Source organism: Rhincodon typus, chromosome 5, assembly GCF_021869965.1.
Source record: "Rhincodon typus isolate 14 chromosome 5, sRhiTyp1.1, whole genome shotgun sequence".
NCBI lineage: Eukaryota > Metazoa > Chordata > Chondrichthyes > Orectolobiformes > Rhincodontidae > Rhincodon > Rhincodon typus.
In genome coordinates this window covers 81,370,698-81,392,448 of record NC_063336.1, presented here as the reverse complement: position 1 = coordinate 81,392,448, position 21,751 = coordinate 81,370,698, and the positions used below count along the sequence as shown (strand labels likewise).

Sequence of the window (21,751 nt, the reverse complement as noted above, 5' to 3'; positions counted from 1 at the left end):
AGGGACTTTCCACCCACAATACAACATACTGAAAATTGTAACACAATCATTGCTAACTGAACATTTCACTATTCATCAACTTGGTTCAGTTACAAACATGACTTTGCAGGTCATGGGTCGAAGCCACATCCCAGACTTCAAATACCTCATCTAGGCCGATGTAGTACTGAACGACTGCTGTACTGTCAGAGGACCTGCCTTTCAGATCAGGTATTAAACAAACCAAGGCCCAAGTCAAGTTTTAAATTCTGCAAAGGCACTGCTCACAATGGATATGAGTTCTTCAGAGCCCTAGGTAGGTATTTCTCCTAAACCAAGCCAAAAAAAAAATGAAACTAGTCAATAATTTCATTTAATGCAATGAGATCTTACTGTATACAAACTGTTGACCAATTTTCTCCACACAACAGCTTTGAAAATATTTCATAGAACAAGTAGTACTTTTGGCTATTCTAATGTTGAGGTTGGTTGGCTCGCCGAGCTGGATTCTTGTTTCGCAGACGTTTTGTTACCATGCTTGGTAACATCCTCGATGCAGCCTCTGATGAAGTGTCGGTGTATTTTCCTGCCTGGTTTTTAAACTCTGGGGTCCATTGAGATGGATTGCCTCACATCTGGTTTTCCTTCGTAGTGGAATGTATATGGGGTTGAGTTCAACGTGTTTATTAATAGCATGCTTCGTGGAGTGCCTTGCTTCTAGGAATTCTCATGCCTGTCTCTGCCTAGCCTGTCCCAGTCGAAGTGGTGGTTCTGCTTGTCCACGTGGATTGAGATGAGCAAGTATTGGTCGTGCCTTTTTGTAGTCAGTTGGTGTTCATGTACTCTTGTTGTTAGTTTCCTTCCTGTTTGTCCGATGTAGTGTTTCTCTCAGTCTCTGCAGGGGATCTTGTAGATGACACCGGTCCTGTCTATGGCGGGGAGTGGGTCCTTGGTTCGGGTGAGCAGTTGTCGTAGGATTGACATCAGCTTGTGTGCCACTCTGATGCCCAGCGTCGTAGGAGTCTTGTGGTGAGTTCCAATGTGTTTCTGATATAGGGTCGTGTGATGAGTATGTCAGGGCATGTAGTCTCTTTCTGATGCTGTTCATGTAGGCATCTTCTGACCCAATTATCCTTGAAAACCTGGAAGAGGTATTATTCTTCTTGGCGTAGTTCCGTGTTGCTGCAGCGTATTGTTGCCCCTTTAAATAGTGTTCGCACGCAGCTTCGTTTGTGTGTGCTGTTGAAGTTCAGTACCTGGTCTGTGTGTGTGGCTTTTCGGTGTACTTTCATTTGCAGTTCCCCATTTGTCTTGTGCTCTACCATGACGTCCAGGAATGGGAGCTGTTTGTTCTTCTCCTCCTCTCTGGTGAATTTTTTTTTGACACACAAACTTATAAACAACACCCTCACCAGAATAACTCGCCCAAACCAAGGATCCACTCCACACCATGGACAGGGCCAATGTCATCTACAAGATCCCCTGCAGAGACTGCGAGAAACACTATAATCGGACAAACAGGAAGGAAACTATTAACAAGAGTGCAAGAACACCAACTGGCTACAAAAAGGCACGACCAATACTCACTCATCTCAATCCACATGGACAAGGAGAACCACCACTTCAACTGGGACAACACCAAGGTCCTGGGACAGGGTAGGCAGAGACAGGCACGAGAATTCCTAGAAGCATGGCACTCCACGAAGCATGCTATTAATAAACACGTTGAACTCGACCCTGTACACATTCCACTATGAAGGAAAACCAGAAGTGACACAATCCTCAATGGACACCAGAGTTTAAAAACCAGGCGGGAAAACACACTGACGCTTCATTGGAGGTTGCACGGAGGAGGTTACCAAGCATGGTAATGAAATGTCTGCGAAACAAGAATCCAGCTTGGCAAGCCAACCAACCTCAACAACCTCTACACCCACAACCTGAGCCACAAATCTACTCCAAAACCTTAGAGGCTATTCTAATGATTATGAAAGAAAGTAATTTTTAAAATAAGTCAAAATATGGATTTATTTGGAAGTTGTAATGTTTCATAGATTTATATGCTCAGAAAGGACTGTATTGTACATCACTGCTGAGGCAGATGATGTTTCAGCTTTGTTACCTGCAACAAATCAAATGGATTTCTAAGTCAGTTATATCACAAGCTATGCACACTTGTAAAGTATCCCTCTGCTCCAATATATCATTTTAATACCAAGCAAACCAGTGTCCCTTCTTCTGAAGCACTGACATTCACATCCATCCTTCCCTGACAATTTTGTTCCCCTTCCCTGACCCTCATTTCCTGGACGAACAATGTTAACTGCTTGCCACTGTGATGCCATTTCTATATTGGGGGGCAACATCCATCAGAAACAGAGAACAGACTTACTGAAATAATAACATGTCAGATTCTCACGCACAAGGAGGGAACTCATCCGTTTAGTATGAATTTAAATTGAGGATTCAAAGGAAAGCAAACCCACTTGGTTGACTGACTCCAACTTTCAGAAACTGGTGTGGTTTCTCTGGTTTTTAAAGGTTTGCACATTTTCTAGAGTGATTTTCTCAATTTCCCTGCCCCACGTCTGTCCGGAAATTTTTCTCTACTCTTTCCATAGATATTCGTTTTCTTTTCCCTCCTGTACTAAAACCATCCACCTGATCTTGCAGCATGTGGTTCTACAGTCATGGTATCTTGCTCTCACTGGATTGTGTCCACATCCAGCAACAGGACCTAATGACTTATTAATCTGAAAGAACTCAGCCACCTTCCTCTTTCCTAATTTGGGTGCGCCTAAGCCAGTTAATTTAGAAACAAAGCTGAGATTTAGCAATTCTCTAATTCACCAGCTGTTCACTACCTTAACCAGTCACATCATTGATAAAATGTTCAAGGTAATTAGTAAGACAGCCAGAGGAAAGGGGGGAACCATTTTCACTCTGAGTTGTAGCGGTCAGGAATGTAAATGCCATGCCAGAAAGATTCAATAATGACATTTTAAAAAGTAACTAGACATCTGCCTAAAGTGGAACAAACTACAAGACTATGGGAAAGAAGAAGATAGTCTACAGGCATCTGCCTGTGCTTTAAAATTGTATCAAATCAAGGTAAACTAATTACAGCAATGATGAACTGTATTAAAGTGAACAGCTAAAGCAAGAATTTTGCTGCTAGCACCCATCACTGACATGGAATGGCACATTGAGTTTTGAATGCCTTGGAACCTGCATTCTGTTTATCGTTAATATTGATTTTTCCTTCTCATGATTCTATTGCCAAGCCCCAACATCACAAACATCTGGAGTGACTCAGGAACGACAAATCACACCTAAACGTTTTACAGTACAGCACAGGTCTCCACTCACTGAATTTGTCTTTCCAGGAAGTCCACTCCAATGGTTTTCTTGTAGTCCTTGGTGAAAATACCCTTGCAGTACCGCTGAATCATACTGGATTTACCAACAGCTCCATTGCCAACAACTACCACCTTTATAGCTACTTCGATATCCTCTTCCAGCATGGTCGGGCTGCACTTACAGATCTGATTTAACAGTTGAGCAATATTCTCCTTTGGCCAACCACCTGCAGATAGAACTCTACTTCATGAACCTAGAACAGAGACAGAGGGTTACTGGATCTCACATATTATAAGCACTAGTTTATAATCTCAGTAAGCTATTTTAGTCTGTTATAATTGCAAGCTTTTGACAAAGATTATAATATACTGTCCACCTGAAACGAAACTGAACCAATGACACTGCATTACACACATCATGAAAAATTCATCACAGCCCTCCATTATCCACACGCATCATCATGTGGCCGAAAAGAGAGCTGTCAAGTTGCTCTTCAGAAACTCTTGTTTTGGAACAAGTTAGCAGTTGCTCAGGAGCAGTCAGGATTATCAGTGCTTCCTTTGTGTCTGTCTCCTGGCAATATCCAACCACTGTCAGCATCTCCTAGAATCACATCCAAGATCTGGAACATTTATTCCAGTATGCCACAGCAATTTGACAGCTGTTTTGTCTGTAACTCAAGTCAAATAGAGAGAAGGCTAAGAGAAGAGAAAGGTAAAAGGTAAAGCTAAATTAACAAGGGAACTAAGTAGAAAGATATGCTGATTTGATTAGGTGAAAATACGTGGAGGAGTGGTTGATTTTAGCCATTTTGCTTTTAAGTACTGCAGAACTAATGCTAAAAATAATTTATTGTAATAACAAAACCAGCAAAGAGCAATTCTGAGTTTCACCTGTCTATTTCAAAGTCAAAAAGTTAAACTAATAACTGCCTAATTGTTCAAAATCCCAAATTAACAGAAACAATGGTGATTAATGTATTTTCTTAAAAAAAAACATGCTCTGCTCAGTAAGTTTAGAAACTGAATAAATGTCAAGTACACAGCTGAATATCAACCATTGATACCCAAGTTGGTGGAGCTTAGTCACTGATGCCAGTTCATCCTTTCAAGGTATCCAGTGAAATTAAGGGTGGCTGCATTTCTCTCGTCATCTCTTCCCATTGTCGAAATCCCCTTTGTTAGGATATAGTCTCAAGAATCAAAAAGGTGGTGATGGAATAAATGGAATAACTATCACTAGGGAAAAAGTAAAAACGATACTGATGGGGTTAAAGGCTGATAAATCCCCACGACCTGATAGGTTGCATCCTTGCATAATGAAAGGAATTAATTGCAGAGGTAATGGATGACACTGGTCATAATCTTCCAAGAATCTAAGGATTCTGGAGAAGCCCCAGAGATTGGAACACTACCAACATAACACCTTTATTTATAAAAAGAAAGAATCAAGAAACAGGTTAGTTTCTACTAACCAGAGGCCAGTTAGCTTAATGAATGTTATTAGGAAAATGTTAAAGTTATTCTAACTGTAAAAGTAATTGCAGCATTTAGAAATACATATGATCAAGGAAGGGAAATCATATTTGACAAATTTCCTGGAATTCTTTGAGGTAACAAATGGGATGGAGAAAGGAGAAGCAGTGGCTGTAATATGTTTGGATTTTCAGCAGGCATCAGTACTACACATTAGACTACTTCATAAGATAAGAGCCCATGGTGTTGGAGGTAGTATATTAGCATGGTTAAAGGTTTAGCTGTCATGAATAGATGAGTGTGTTAGGATAAAGGGAGCATTTTCAAGATGGCTACCTGTAAGTAGTGGAGTGCCACAGGTATTAGCACTGGGTTCATTATTGTTGATAATTAATGACTGATAAGAGAAGTGAATGTACTATAGCCAAGTTTGCAGATGACATAATAATAGGTGGGAAGGCAAATGATAGGAATGACAAGTCTACAAAGGGATATAAATAGGTGGCGAGTGCGCAAAAACTTGGTAGAAGGAATATAATGCAGGAAAGCGTGAAGTTATGCACGGAAAGGTTGAAAGAAACTGTAGCACAGAGAGATTTATAAGTCCTTGCAATTGAATCACAAAAAGCTAGCATCCAAGTTCGGCATATAAGAGATGGAAAATGGAATGTTGGCCTTTATTTCAAAGGGAATTGAGTATAAAAGTAGGGAAGACTTGCTAAAACTATACAAGGCATGGGTTAGAGCAAACATAGAATATTGTAAACAGTTTGGTCCCCTTAGCACTGGAGACAATCCTAAGAAAGTTCACTAAGTTTACCAAGTTGATCACGGGTATGGAGAGATTGCCTTACGAGGAAAAGTGTTGCATCTGTATTCATTGGAGTTTAACAGAATAAGTAACCTTATCAAAACATACAGGGTGAATCTAGAAAAGTTGTTTCTCCTTATGGGTGTCCAGGACCAGAGGGCATAATCACAGAATAAAGGGTTGCACAGTTAGGGCAGAGACGAGAAGGAAACTCTTCTCTCAAAGCGTTGTGAATCTGTGGAGTTATTTACCAAAGACAGCTGTCAATGCTGGGTTATTGAGTATATTCAAGGCTAAGGTAGACAGATTTTAAATCAGTATGGGAATCAAGGATTATGGGGAAAAAGGCAGGAAAGTTTAGTTGAACGTTATTAGATCAGGCAGTATCTCACTGAATGACAAAGTAGACTGAATGGGCTGAATAGCCTCCCCCTGTTCCTACGTCTCATCATAATTATGGATTGGCAATAAACATTGGCCTTGCGAGTGACACTCTCACCCTCCGAATTATTAAAAACTTTCACCCCATTCCCCTGTGCATTCTCTTTCCATGTAGCCATGATTCTATTTAGTCAGAGTCCTGGAACATGCCTAGCCTGTATGGCTCAACTATTCAGGTAGGTTTAAGTGTATGTGGCAAGTGTCAATTTGATAGATTAAAAATGTTGGATTCTAAATATGACAAGATTTTAAATAAAGGCTGATTATTTGGCAATTTGTTAAATGATTGCATTGGCTGCCCATTTGACAGCCTTTCCTTCTGGTTACTTGTTGCCAAATGTCACAAGCAAAACACTCCTTTAAGAGGCAGCTGCAACTACAGAACAGAACAAAGAGAGATAATCATTTAATCTATGATTGAGTGTACGGTCATTACAAATATAATGAAACCTTTAGATAGGAACGCAAGTATATTTAAAATCAAATACTGGCTGGCAAAATTAATCTTCTTCAGCAGTCCCTTGGGATCGAGGAGGACTTGCTTCCACGTTTCAAGGGGTTTTAAGGTGACTGATAAGTCCAATGAGCAATCGACATACACCTGCAGCATGCAGGGCAAATGGTGCTTGGAAGGTCAGATAGATGAAATGCTGGGAGGTTTGTGCACTCTTTCGAAACCTTGACTTTGCTCCTGCATGTTCCTATCAAAGTCTCCCCATTTTAGTTTGTCACTAAGGGATTTCAGGGAGTTGGCTTGGCATCTTTGTGGTTGCTTTGAAGACATTCCCGTTGCATCTCAGTTGTCATCTTGGGGGTCTCTTGCAAAGTTTAAGCAAAGCTGGCTTTGAATGGTTAGGGCTTCATGTTGGTTTGGGAGAGGATGCTACTTTTGCACTACTTTTATGGTCTCTGAATTTGAAGGATCTTGCGAAACGTCAGTAGTGATACTGCCACCTGCTTTGAGGGACCTGTTATAGGTTGTCCAAGTCACCAAAGCACCCTGGAATGCAATTACTATTGACGAGTAAACCAAGTTTTGGCTGGAATTGTAGTGGAAGGAACTGAACAAGGAAATCTTTCAGAGGGTCGGTGCAAGTCAAGTTAAAACTAAAGCCATCCAAGATAGTTCACTGTTTAACTGTATACGTGCAGGCTCTGTAAGCTGTTGTTTGATTTATTCTACAGTAGCAGGGAGCACAGATAGGCACATTATTATTAAATATAAAACTCTGTTCAACAAAAGAATGTAAGTGTCAGAATCAAATCAGCACAACTCAACATGAATGGGTCAATGATAAACTTCATTTACATAAGCAGAATTCCTATGACATTTTGAAATAAAAAAAACAGATGGGGGCAACAAATGCTGACTTTACCTGCAGCACTTACAATCCATGAATGAACACAGAACATAAAACACAGAACAATACAACATAGGAATGGGCCCTTTGGTCCACTATGTTGTGCCGAACAGATTATTCGCTTCTGCCTGTGCTTGGTCCATATCCCACCATTCCTTGCATATTCACATGCTTATCTCAAAGTCTCTTAAATGCCCCTATCGTTTTTGCCTCCACCACCACCCCTGGCAGCGCATTCCAAACTCCTACCATGGTGTGTTAAAAAAAAACTTGTCCCTCACATCTCCTCTGAACTTACCCCCCCTCCCCACCTTAAGTTCATATCCACTAGTTGTAGACATTTCAACTATGGGAAAAAGATTCTGACTGTCAACCCTATCTATTTTATAGACTTCTATCAAGTGTCCCCTCAGCCTCTGCCACTCCAGACAAAACAACCAGAGTTTTTCTAGCCTTTCCTTATAGCTCATATCTTCTAATCCAGGCAGCATCATGGTAAACCTCTTCTGCACCCTCTCCAAGGCCTTCCTGTAATGTGGCGACGAGCTGAAAGCAATAATCTAAGTGCGGCCTAACCAGAGTCCCGTAAAACTGCAACATGACATCCTCAATTCTCTGACCAATAAAGGCAAGCATGTCATATGTCTTCTGTACCATCCTATCTACTTGCATGGCCAATGAATAAAAGAGTTCCAAACCATCTCCTAAATGCTGAGACAAGGTCATTGTCTTCATATTGCTCTACAGCTCCTCATTATTACAATGAAAATAACACATGGTATGAATCCACCATGGGGAGATGGAGCACGTTTTTACGAGTTTTTTTTCAGAAAGGGAATGATAACTTTAAAACAGAGGGGTATAGCACTCAGACAGCAAAATGCACAATGTCAAGTAGCATAAAATGCTGCGGTTGGTTTGCTCGCTGAGCTGGTTTGTTAGTTTGCAGAGTTTCATTACCCTGTTGGGTAACATCATCAGTGCAGCCTCCGATGAAGCGCTGTTGTGTTTTCCCGCCTGGTATTTAAACTCTGGGGTCCATTGGAATTGGTTACCTCATTTCCGGTTTTTCTTCGCAGTGGTGTATATATAGGGTCTAATTCTATGTATCTATTGATGGCCTTCTTGGTGGAGAACCAAAGCTCAAGAAATTCCCGTGCTTGTCTCTGGTTAGCCTGCCTAGGATCCTGATGTTGTCCCAATCGAACTGGCGGTTCTCCTTATCCGTGTGAATGGAGATGAGTGAGTACTGGTCATATCTTTTTGTTGCTAGTTGGTGTTCATGCATTCTTGTGGCCAGTTTCCTTCCTGTCTGTCCAATGTAATGTTTGTCACAGTCTTTGTGTGGGCTTTTTTAAATTGGACAGACAGGAAGAAAACTGGCCACAAGAACACATGAACACCAACTAGCAACAAAAAGACATGACCAGTACTCACTTGTCTCCATTCACACGGCTAAGGAGAACCACCAGTTCGACTGGGACAACGTCAGGATTCTATGACAGGCCAAACAGAGACAAGCACAAGAATTTCTAGAGGCTTGGTTCTCCACCAAGAAGGCCATCAATAAACATGTAGAATTAGACCCTATATATACACTACTGCGAAGAAAAACCGGAAAAGAGGTAACCAATTCCAACGGACCCCAGAGTTTAAATACCAAGCGGGAAAACACAACAGTGCTTCATCAGAGGTTGCACTGCTGACATTACCCAGCAGGGTAATGAAATGTCTGCGAACTAACAAACCAGCTCGGCGAGCGAACCAACCACAGCATCCACAACCCGAGCTACAAATCTATTCAAGAACGTTAGTAGCATAAAACGGCGAAGCGATTTGGATTGTCGTAACTGGCAACAACAAATGCTGCAGATCACAGTGGGTCAGGCAGCATCCATGGAGAGAAAGCAAACTAACGTTGAGTCTAGATGACTCAACATCAGAGACTCGAAATGTTAGATTGATCTCTCTCCATGGATGCTGCCTGACCCGCTGTGATCCCCAGCATTTATTGTTTTCAGTACAGATTCCAGTATCTGCAGTAATTTGCTCTTTTGTTGTAAGTGGAAATGGGATAATGGGAGTAAGGGGTGAGTATCATCGTTGATATAGACTGTAAAATAGCTAGAGGCAACTGCCTGTGTGGAGTTTGCACATTCTCCCCATGTCTGCGTGTTTCCTCCAAATGCTCCAGTTTCCTCCAACAGTCCAAAGGTGTGTAGGTTAGGTGGATTGTCCATGCTAAATTGCCCAGTGTCCAGGGTTGTGTAGGTTAGGTGGATTAGCCATAGGATATTCAGAGTTACAGAGGTGGAATGGTCTTTGGAGGGTCAGTGTGAACTTGATGGGCTGAATAGCCTGCTTCTACACTGTAGGGATTCTATGAAAAACAGCAGAGAAACAAATAAGGAAATACAAGGTTAGGAAATGGGAATGCTTGGGGCATTTTGCAGGCTCAGAGAAGGAAGAAAGTGGAGCAAATGCAACTTTTTAAAATGGTAAGTGATATTAATTTATAACTGATGCAGCCCAGACAGGACAGTGTCAGCAAATGTGTGACATTTAAAATACACTTGATTTGTCGATTCTAATTTGTTATAAATCAGAAGCAGCTTTTGATTGGTTGAAATTGAAGATTGCCAAACACCAATGGGCAGTGTCTCTAATCTCCTAATATTCTTGTCTGCAGACTGCAATAACTTAGATTTAAACAGAGTGTCTAGTGCAGCAGACTGTCCCAGTTCACGTCATAGAAACATCATATTTTACAGTGAGCAATATAATGAGTTATTTGGACATGTGTCCAAAACCCCAAGCACAGTAGTACATTTTATGGAGTGCCTTAAAGGAGGTAGCAAGCTTTATTTTACGTATTCCAGAAATCAGGGAGATGAAGGCACAACCTCCAATGGACAACTCACTAAAGCAATCTGGCATATGTGAAGAGACACAACATCCCACTTTCATCTTTGTACTGAAGGGCATCACTTGCTCTAATTAAAAACATTCATCCATTTATCCTTGATGCCTTGCTGTAAATGTATTAATTTCAAACGTTGTGGAGTAAATGCTGGCCCTCATTGTTGTGGTATGTATTGCCCTGAATGCTTGCAATGTCCGCAAGATGTAGAAGCAGAAGTAGGCCATTCAGTCCATCAAATCCTCACAGAATAATGAGTGCTCTCATCTACTTTTTAATATGTTAGTCGTCATCATGAAGCCATTAGTTGCCTTTGAATTCATTCATTTTAATGTAATCTACAGCGCCAAGTAACATTTGTGCCCTTGAAATGCCAGGCAAATAACCTTCTCCAACAAGAGAAAAACCTGATCATATCCCCATAGCATTCAAAAGCCTGACAAGAATTCAGAAGCCTCCACTATCAGCATCTTGCGGGAATACCATTGATCAAAAACTGAACTGGACCAGCCATATAAATACTGTGGCTACTAGAACACAGAGACTGGAAATCGTGAAGCAAATAACTCACCTCCTGACTCCCCAGAGCCTGTTCACCATCTACAAAGCGATGATGTACTCTCCACTTGCCTGGATGAGTGCAGCTCTAAATTGCAAAAAGCTTGATACATTCTAGGACCATGCAGACCTCTTAATTAGCACCCCTTCTACCAACGATGCACAGTGGCAACAGTGTGTATATAAAATGCACTGCAATAACTCACAAGCCTCCTTCAACAGCATGTTCCAAGCCCGTAACCTCCACACCCCTTAAGGACAGATGATGCACAGAAACATCATAACCTTCAAGCTCCCTTCCAAGCCTTGCAACATCCTGAGTTGTAACTAAATCGCTTTTCCCACACTGCCACAAGATCAAAATTGTTGAACTCCCTTCCCAGCAGGACTGTAAGCATACTTACTCCACTTGGACTGCAGCAGTTCAAGAAGGTAGCTTAACTCTTGCGGTCTCCATGTTAATCCATTACCCACTCTGAAACTGCTACTTATTTAATTCGGATCACCATAACAGAAAATAGGAAAGACTTTAGGACACAATACTGTATTTGCAGAAATTTTTTTATGCAACTCCTCATTGTAGATCAGCAAAGAAACACCATATCCTCCTCTTAGGGTGCAGCACTGAATAAGGAATAATTGACATTTCAGTTAAGTGGCTTAGCACACGTTGCAAAAAGGAAAATGTCAGAATGCTCCACACAAAGGCAATAAAGCAGGAAAATCCTTTGGGGTGCAAGGGGAAGTAGTCTATACTCTTGAAGATACGGCCACTCAAAGCCTGTGGAAGCCTTTCAATGACAGAAACGACAGTATCAACATTGTGATTTTTGACAAGAATTCCAGAGGGCAAGATCCCAGTGATTGAGTCAATGAAGCAAAAACAAGCACAAATCAACACAAGTAAGTGGAGAAACAAAAAAAAAACTTAGTGAGAAAAAACTTTTCCATGGGACTTCAAAGAAAGTAATGTCTGGATTACTTCCAGTGTTGTGCAGTAGAGAGAATAGGAATAAAAGGATACAGCAGAGGTTTGTATGGCTGGAGAGACAGTGCAGGAGGACGACTTTAGAATCTGGACACTGAGGCATGGCCCAGTGGTATTATTGTTAGGCTATTAACCAAGAAACTCAGCTAACATTCTGGGGACCCAGGACTGAATGCCACCGCGACAGTTGGTGAAATTTGAATTCAAAGAAAAAGATCCGGAATTAAGAATTTACTAATGACCATGAAACCCTTGTTAATTGTTGGACAAGGATGACATGGTGTAGACATTAGGTTGCAGGATTGAGACAGCAAGCAAGTTTAGAAACCTTAAAAGTGGACAAAGCCACAGGTACCCTGGCAATAATTTTCGAATGCTCTCTGGCCAAAGTACTGAAGGTTACGTGCCAGAAGATTGTTAAACATTGTCCCATTATTTAAAAAGGAAGAGATAAGCCAGGAAATTAAAGGTCAGTTAGTCTAACCTCTGTGGTGGGGAGGTTATTAGAGAAAATTCTGAAAATCAGAATTTAACTGCACTTGGACAAGGGTCAGAGATCATCAGTCATGGATTTGTTAAGGGAAGGTCACGTATGACAAATTCAATTGAATTTTGAGGTAACATGGACTGTTGATGACAGTAATGCATGTAATGTGGTCTACATGGACTTCAGCAAGATTTTAGTAACGTCGCGCATGGCAGACGGGTCAAGAAATTAACAGCCCATGGGATCCATGACAAAGTGGCATGTTGGATCCAAAACTGGCTGAGAGGCAGGAAGCAGAAGATGACAAAGAAAAATGTTTTTGTGATCAAGATCTGTTTAAAATGGGGTTCCATACGGCTTAGTGCTGGGCCCTGTTTCTTGCTTAAGTTGAGGATTTGGACTTAAATGTAGGGGATATGATTAAAATGTTCTTGAAAGCAGCCCAGATACATGAAAAAAATTCTCAACTTTGGAATAAATATGGTGCTAAGATAACTCCTTTCCAGATACAGCCAACCATTTAGTTCGGTTTACAAAAAAAAATTCAGATAGTTGGATGTGAAGTTAATATATTTGGTCAAATCAGATCAGAGAGTTTTTATATTAATAGCAAGTTGTCTTTTTTGATAATTTTCACAAAGAGTGATAAAAATTTGGATTAATGTAACAGCAACAGCTGAATACTGGAGATTGGGTGATATTAAAAGGACAAGTTGTGAAATGCCAAAACGTTTTTTTTTCCTAACTATTGGCCTTTCTCCCAATGTACATTCAGCTCCAGTTACATCAGCAAATTATGTATTTATAAAAATGCACGTATTATCCAGCAACTGTACAGGATTTTTAAAAAAAATTCAGTTGTGCAAAAACATTTATGATTATTAAAATACAGCATACTTATAAATGACTGGGTTATTTTACCCAACGCTACAATAAAGGATACAGCCAAACAAAATTTGCAGCCATGCAATATGTTGCTCAATTAGTTGCTGAAGAAATTGCATCATGTTTCAGAGCTGTTTTGTCTGCAATCATTTGGTATGAAAATGTGATACCCTTTCTACAAGCAGCCCAATATTAAATCATACCAAAGTGTTAAGTTTTGCATTCTACCAAGTAATCCCTTCTCACTTACACTGCTTTTCTGCAAATGGGAAACATGATTAATGGCTTCGATCTTTGAGTGTATGTGAGACATTACAATTACTTAAAGTATGAAAAAAAAATTGACAGGCTCCTCAACAGTTACAAAAACTGCCATGCTAATGACCCTTGCAGAATAAAGTACAAGTGATTACAACCTTTGCAAAGGAAAATGTATTGGATTAGATGCCAAGATTATTTGACATTCTAAATTGTTTGTATTTATATAGCCATGAAGAATTTATTCCATAATAATAGGTGCGACCACAGTACATTATCTTGCCATCCTTCCGACTTCCATGTGTCTTCTTACATGGTGCACCATATGATGCCTACTCCAAAGCTCTCATACACTCTTCAGATAGGTCAGAATTAATCAATCTACTCTTCACAGTTCTGTTGCCTCCATTTTACCCTGCACCCTGTCTGATGTACTCACAATCCTCACTAACCCACAATTATCTCCAGCTCACATTTAAAATTCTGGTTGTCATACTCACCAAAGCACTTCTTCTCTCCCATTACGTGCTGGTTCCTCTTAATTGCCTTCGGGTATTTTTACACATAAAAAGGTGGTATTTAACTACAAGATGTTTGCTGTTGTATGTTTTAAATACAGAATGGTAGCGGTTGAAATACACAATCTGCTAACCCTCTAACCCCTTCAAGAAGAACTTCTCTTACCCAGTATACACAACAAAGATCCCGCAATATTACCTAACTGGGTTACATAGCTCATGACATTTAGACCTTCAAACTGCTAGTAGCAGAATTTATTATGTGCACCTCACTGCAGGAATTGTATAACTGTGACCAAACAGACGTAAACAGAGATAAAACAGAAGGTACTCCTCCTACCATTTTACCACTGTCTCCAAGATGCAGCTTAAATGAGTCATAATTTCTTCCAGTTTCGTAGTTTCTAACAACACCCCCATTTCTATGCTCTGGAGCACACCCAACTATCAGTCAGCTGTTGGTCAAAAAGCCCCACTGTCATGCTCATTTCAACCTTCATCTGCTCTTTCCAACTAGTGTTCTACCGTCATACCTACCTTTAATTCACTGATAGTGGTGCCCGCTGATTGGCTAAGCAGACAAGGTTATTTGAAGAGGAGTGTCAGAAAACTCATGTGGAGTAGGGACCTAAAAATCAAATCAGCCTGTTTTTGCGCTGTGCATCCTACAGAAATCTATGCAGTATCCAATCATCTTCCAGGCATGGCTGATCACAAGCTCTGATTGCCCATTTACACAGGTTACCGGAAACGTGTTGCATTAAAAATGCTTCTTGTCTGTTCAAGATCTGAGTCAACCTAACTAGACATAGTAGATCTAACATTCCTGCCACAGTTTAGTGTTAGAATCGTTTGAAAAAAACCCAGTAATTTTGAACTGCTTCCTATTGCCCAGGAGCTGGTACATTTACAAGTACTGCCAATCTCAACTTTCCCACACAAACAGAATACAACCTGTAACTAACTCAAAGCAGTGCTCAAATACAATTAAAATTTAGCTGCAAAGAACCAGTCAAAACGCAGTAGGATGATGCAATGTACACTAAAAATCATTAGAAATACTGGAGGCAAAAACAGACATCCACCCAGTTTACTTCCAATACCCTGGTAAGCCCATGCTATAAACATACACCTAATGGACAAATATAGGTTATTGGGCCCCCTCAAGCATATTCCACCATTCAACACTACGATGGTTGATCTGCGTTTTGGATTTCATGTTCCTGTCTATCGCCCCACCAATATCTTTTAATCAACAGAATCAAAGGTTATCTATATACCCTACCTCAAAAATATAAAACGACCCTGCTTCCACTGCTTTTACGGCACGGAGTTTCAAAGTTGCACGACACTCAAAAAGAAAATTTGCATCTTTGACCTAACTTGACTTTAAAGCACTGTCCCCTGGTTATGGACTAACCTAGATGAGAAAAGATAATTTCAATGTCCACCTTGACAAGAGTATTCAGACTCTGCATACTTCAATCAAGTCTTAACTCTTAACTGCAGTGGAAACAAGCCCAGTCTGTTCAATTCTTCTTCATAAGACATCAATCCAGTGATGAACACAATGAACAGTGGATGCTGGAAATCTGAAATAAAACAGTGTGCTGGAGAAACAGAGGGGGTTTGGCAGCATCTGTAGAGAGAAAACAGAGTTAACGCTTTGAGAGTTAACACAGTGACCCTTCCTCAGAACGGATCAATCTAGTAAACCTCTTCTGAACTGTCTCCAAAACATTTACATCTTTCTTAAATAAGGCCAAAACTTCAGACGTCATGGGTGATGCACTGCACCGCACTAACAACAGAATTGCGAACATCAAACTCAGGAGTAGGTGGACATTCGGCCCTTTGAACCTTCTCTGCCAATTGATGAGATCGGGGCCGATCTAATTGTGGCCTCAACTGCACTGTCCTGCCTAGCACCGATACCATTTGAAACCTTCATCAGTCAAAGATCTACCAACCTCTGCCTTAAAAATATTCAATAGCTGTTGCTGCCCAACTGTCGTAAAATAAACGTCTATTAGTGAACCTACAAAAGACCCTGACAGAGACCAAACTAAGAATCCCCAGAGCCGGAGAACTTTGGCAGCCATACAGCTTGTATTTGCGTAGTGTGAGCTTCCCTACCTCTCCAATTGAAAGGGGTGAATGCCGTACGTACCTTGCAGGCACATCGAGGCAGCATCATCATCATCACCACCACCACCACCACCAAAAACAAAATCCATGGGGAAAGACACCGACCCCGTTCTCTCTCAAACAAAGCAAACTGGACTCAAAGCGGAGGTGAGGGAAGTGGCCAGCCCAGATCTAATTATTGTGGAGGGGGCAATGCCTAAGCATGGGCAGGGGTAAGGGAAGGTAAGACGGGTTCACCGCTGGCCGGTGGGGGGTAGTGGGGTCGGTCGATAACCCGAGACACAGGTTAGGGGTCAGGTACTGGTATAACCCTCCTATTCTCTCTCAGACACTGGGAGTGAGGATCATCTCCCCTCACTCTCACTTACCTCGTCTGTCACTCCGCCATCTCCTCTCTCCGTGTGAAACCCAGACCGAGATCAAGCTCAGAGCCGGTAACCCGTGACAACTGGCGGAACCGGAACTGATAACGTGCCGCCGCGAGCGGGCATCCAGCCGGCCGGCACTGCGCAAACTCACCAGCTGCACGACCGCATCTGGCAGGCGTTAGCCCCGAGTCGTCTGCAGTTAGAGTGAGGGAGTTCTCCTGGCTTTGGTCACCAATGGAGTGATTCCAGGAAATTCAGCTTGATGGGCTTTCCAATACCTTGGTCACTTCCAAACTCAGCTTAGGGACAGCTTTGCACACACACAAACTGTTTGTGGATTGATTGTGAAATCATTTTCACTTTTCAAATGTAAATGATTTTTTTTATCTGTATGGGTTTTACAATCTGGCAGGGTAAATGTTGTCCCTCTTCTCTCGTATGTACTTTCCACAGCGAATAAAAGGAATGTTTGCCAGAATAGCCAACATATTTTTACCACTGATGTCATCACACATATGCTATTACTCAAAACACCGCATTAAAGCTGACAGTGCTACTTCAATCGCAATTCACTTAACCCACTGTCTGCAAATATATTGTAGTTGAAAAAGTGGTTTTAAAAAGTGTGATACTGTACTTGTGTGTCACTGCCAAGTAACGGGTGCAACTACCTTCCAATGGGAAGGATAGTCTATTAAGACAGCCCTTGGGCATTCAGTGAGATGGGGAGGGTGGTGGAGATATGGTGCGGGGTGTCCTCAGTGCAGTCAGTACTCCCCACAAATCCAAATTCAGCCTAGGGCTAATTTCTCATCCACCATGAGCAGCTGCTTGACTACACTACTCAATGTCTGCCACTACTTTACTGGCCTTTGCTTCTGATTCTCAGTCTATAGCTCCCCAGGACATGTGGAAATTCGGTCTCAGTAGGGCCATCTGTACAAACACAGACAGTTTGACATTGTTACATACAGAGTATAGTGACATTGACCACACATGTGCAAATACATTCTGACTTTGGGATATCTCTCACCAGTAACTGTCATCATCAGGCCCATTCGCACATGTGTAGATAGTGAACTAAATGGTCATCTTAGCTTTCAGGCCAAATAATCCATCATTTCAATAACTATTTACAACTGTTATTCTGGATTGTAATTATTTTTATTTGCATTTTTATTGCCATTTAGCACAGGTCACTATGGTGATTTTTAACTAATGATCTATCTATCTAAATCTGGACATTAGATGACTTCAATAAGATGTATTACTTATGAAATGCATTGAGAGGTATTGTATTAGGATACCACATAGATTCAAGTTCTTCTCCATAGAAGCTATTTGACCCGCTGTGCACTTTCATATGTTTTTGTATTAATTTCGGGATTTCAATGTCTGCAGCATTTTGAATGTAGAATATTTATTTATTTTTACTAAGGGCAACCTGAAATTATAACATTAACTACTTTTCAGCGATGACAAGAGTTGGATTTGTCTCTTTGTTCATCCCCTCAAAAGCAACTGCACTGATTTCTCCTTGACGTAAGCTTACGTGCAGTTCCTCATTGACCTTTGTCGGTCTTCCCACCTGGAGATGGCACACTATCAAACCACTGGGTGGTACTGCAACAGCCTCTGCAGTCAGTCAGTCTGCAGAGACCAAGCATGTCTTCCCACTGAGGAGACACTTCATTGAGTCGTGTGGTCCTACCATCATGCAAAGTGGGCCAGATTCAGGACTGATTCAGTTGCTCAAAACCTGAACACCCATGAAGGGTGTGTGGTCCATAAACAGCGGAATTAAATTCAACAATAATGTGTAACAGCCCAGCATATCAACTTCCCTACCATTACCATCAAACCAAAAGACCATCTCTGGTTCAATGATAACTGTAGGATGGCATGCCAGGAGGGGAACAGAAACATCTAAAAATGAAGTGCCAAACTGGCGAGGCTATAACAATGTACTGCATGCCAAAAAGGAGAAACAATAATCCAAAGACAGCGCTGAGCAATTGTACAATCAACTGAACAAATCAAATATTTGCAGTCTTGCCAAATCCAGTCATGAATGATAGTGGATAACTAAACAACTAACAGGAGGTAACAACCCACTAATATCCGCAACCTCAAATTATGTCCAAAAGACAAAATTGAAGCATTTGCATCCATCTTCATCCAGAAGTGCTGAGTGGATGATCCATCTTAGTGTCATCCTGAGGTCCTCAGCATCACAGAATAGGATACTGCAAAGATTCTAACATCATTCCTGCTATTGTGTTGTAATTTTGTATTCCAGAACTAATTATGTCCCTAGCCAAGCTGTTGCAGTACAGCTAGAAAACTGCGTCTCCCTGTCAAGGTTGAAAATTGCCTGGATATGTCCTGCCCACAAATAGACAGAATTACCACCCTTGAGTGCACTGAATCATTAGCAAAATAAAGGAAGGTATTGAAGACAGTGCTATCCAGTGACACCTAGTGAACAATAGCCCACCAATGCTCAGTGCACATTTCACCCAGATCTGACTATGGTGCTCGTTGAAACAAGTATAAGACTGCCAAATTCAAGTGGAGACATGAGGGGAACAGTCCTTGATATCAAGGCAGTATTTGACCGAGTGTAACATGATGCACACAAGCAAACTTGAATGAATGGGAAGTAGGGGCAAAACATCCCATTGGCTGGAGTTACCTCTAGCACAAAGGAAGTCATTTCCGTTCCTGGAAATCACTGCAGGAGTTCCTCAGGATATTGTCCTTAACTGAACAATCTTCAGCTGCTTCATCAATGACCTTCCGTTTTCATACAGTCAGAGGGGATGTTCACCAATAATTGCACAATTTCCTACTTTATTTGCAAGTTTTCAGATAATGGAATAAAAACAGGAAATGTTGAATCTGAAAATCAGAACATTTGAATCAGAATCATTTTCATACTTAATCAGAATCATTCTGAATTCAAATCTGATTCATTTTGAATCCAAATCTAAATCAATCTGGTTCATTCTGAATGTGAAATTGAAACATCCGAATCCAAATCTGAATCATTCTAATGTAAATCTGAACATATCTAACTCAGAATCTGAACGATTATGTACATGAATCTGAACCAATCCAAAACAGAGTATAAAACATTCTGTGAATCCAATACAATTTGAATCCAAATTTGAGTCATTGTGAATGTGAATCTAAATAATTCTGCAAGTGAGTCTGAACCAATTTGTATCCAAACTTTAATCATTCTGAATGTGAATCTGAATCAATCTTAAACAGATACTGAAACATTCTGAGTATGAATCTAAATCGATTTGAATCTGAGTTTTAATCATAAAATTCAGAAACAGCCTGGTATTGAATTTAAAGCATTCCCAATATGAATCTCAGTCAATCTGTACCTGAACCTTAATCATCCTCCTCTGAATCTGAATCTATCTGTTTCTGATTTCCAGTATCTGCAGTTCTTTCAGGTTTTATAACTGAATCTGAATCATTCAAAACAGAAATGTTCGCAATCTCAATTATTCTGAATGTGAAATTGAATCAGTGTGAATCTGAGTTTAAATCATCCTCAGTTTGAATTTGAATCAATCAGGATCATGATCTGAATCTGAATAATTCTGAATCAGAATAGCACAAAAATCTGTATAATATTGAATGTAAATCTGAATCAAATTTGAATAATTATGTACATGAATCTGAGTCAATCTGAATCGGCGTGTAAACTATTCTGAATGTAAGTTTTTAACAATTTGTATCTGAATTAGAATAATTCAAAATTTAAATCTGAACATGACTGAATTAGAATCATTCTGAATCTGGATCATTCTGATTTTGAGTCCAAATCAATCATTTAATGGTAACATGAATTAATTGAGTTCAAATCTTAAACAATTTTGAATAGTTCTGAATGTCAATCTAAATCAATCTGAACCCAAATCTGAATCAAAACACAACTTAATCATTTTGTTTCTGAATCTTAACCAATTTGACAAAGAATTTGTATAGTTTGTGGATTTGATTCTGAATCAATCTTAATGTGAATCTGAATCAATCTGAATCATTCTGATTTTGAATCTGAATCGATCAGTAAATGTGAGTGTGAATTAATTTGAATGTAAACTTAAATCATTTTGAATGTTAATCCCAATCAATTTGAGTATCTGATTGCTTTGCCTGGTGTGACATGCATTTCCTAAAATTAATTCAAGTTGTAAGGTGATTTTCTAAAATTTGAAAAAAAGTGTGTCAGGATCTTAGAAATCATCGTCAGACTTACTACAGCAATTTTTTCTAATTAAGTTTTCAGTGAACAAATTGGAAAAAACGTTACTGCTTTCAATACCTTGTCAGTTATGTGCCATTCATAAAATAAAGATTGTGTCTTCCTTTAAACAACTGATTTATGTCAACCAATTCTGTGGTGTGAAGTTTGCTTTCCATCATTCTCGTGTAGCTTCATGCTCTTAAACATGCCAATGACTGAATCTGTACTGCAGTATGGTGCTTTTCCTGTTTTTTATTTGCTTTGGGTTCTCTCCTCTTTTGTATTATTTTACAAGACAACAAGGTGCAGGGCTGGATGAACACAGCAGGTCAAGCAGCATCATAGGAGCAGAGAGGCTGACGTTTCGGGCCTTGACCCTTCATCAGAAAAGGGGGAGGGGAAGGGGGTTCTGAAATAAATAGGGAGAGAGTGGGAGGCGGTTAGAAGATGGATAGAGGAGAGGATAGGTTTTACGTTTTTTTCCCCTATGAAAGTTGCAGACTCACGCCTCTAGGTGGTGTTCATGTCCAAAAAATCAATGATGACATCATTTGCAATTTATTGTATGTTTACAATGCTTCAGAAAAAGCAAATGGCAGATGTGACTGACTAAGTCAGATTAGCAAAAACCAAAGAAATGCAGATGTGGTTCTGAAGAAGTGTCACTGGACCTGAAACATTGATTTTAATTTCTTTCCACAGATGCTGCCAGACCTGCTGAATTTAAGACCATAAGACGTGGGAGCAGAAATTAGGCCATTCGGCCCATTGAGTCTGCTCCGCCATTCAATCATGGCTGATAAGTTCCTCAACCCCATTCTCCTGCTTTCTCCCCGTAACCCTTGATCCCCTTGATAATCAAGAACCTATCTATCTCAGTCTTAAATGTACTCAATGACCTCGCCTCCACAGCCTTCTGTGGCAGTG

The 21,751-nt window shown here is 40.4% G+C and overlaps 1 protein-coding gene across 5 annotated transcripts in view; it reads right to left on the bottom strand.

Moving 5' to 3' along the window:
- Positions 1–16,652, bottom strand: part of rab23 (RAB23, member RAS oncogene family) — a 32,454-nt gene extending 15,802 nt beyond the window's left edge. The window contains exons 1-3 of one of the 5 annotated variants that reach the window (XM_048597394.1): positions 16,558–16,652; positions 15,327–15,680; positions 3,349–3,592 (exon numbers count right to left, since the gene is read on the bottom strand). In XM_048597394.1, coding sequence (XP_048453351.1) covers positions 3,349–3,503 — 155 coding nt within the window. In that variant the 5' untranslated portion in view covers positions 3,504–3,592; positions 15,327–15,680; positions 16,558–16,652. Of the gene's footprint in view, positions 1–3,348; positions 3,593–15,326; positions 15,681–16,211; positions 16,241–16,557 lie in introns of those variants that run through there. The other 4 variants (XM_048597393.1, XM_048597395.1, XM_048597397.1 and 1 more) reach the window with 4 other exon arrangements.
- Positions 16,653–21,751: the final 5,099 nt, after the last annotated feature.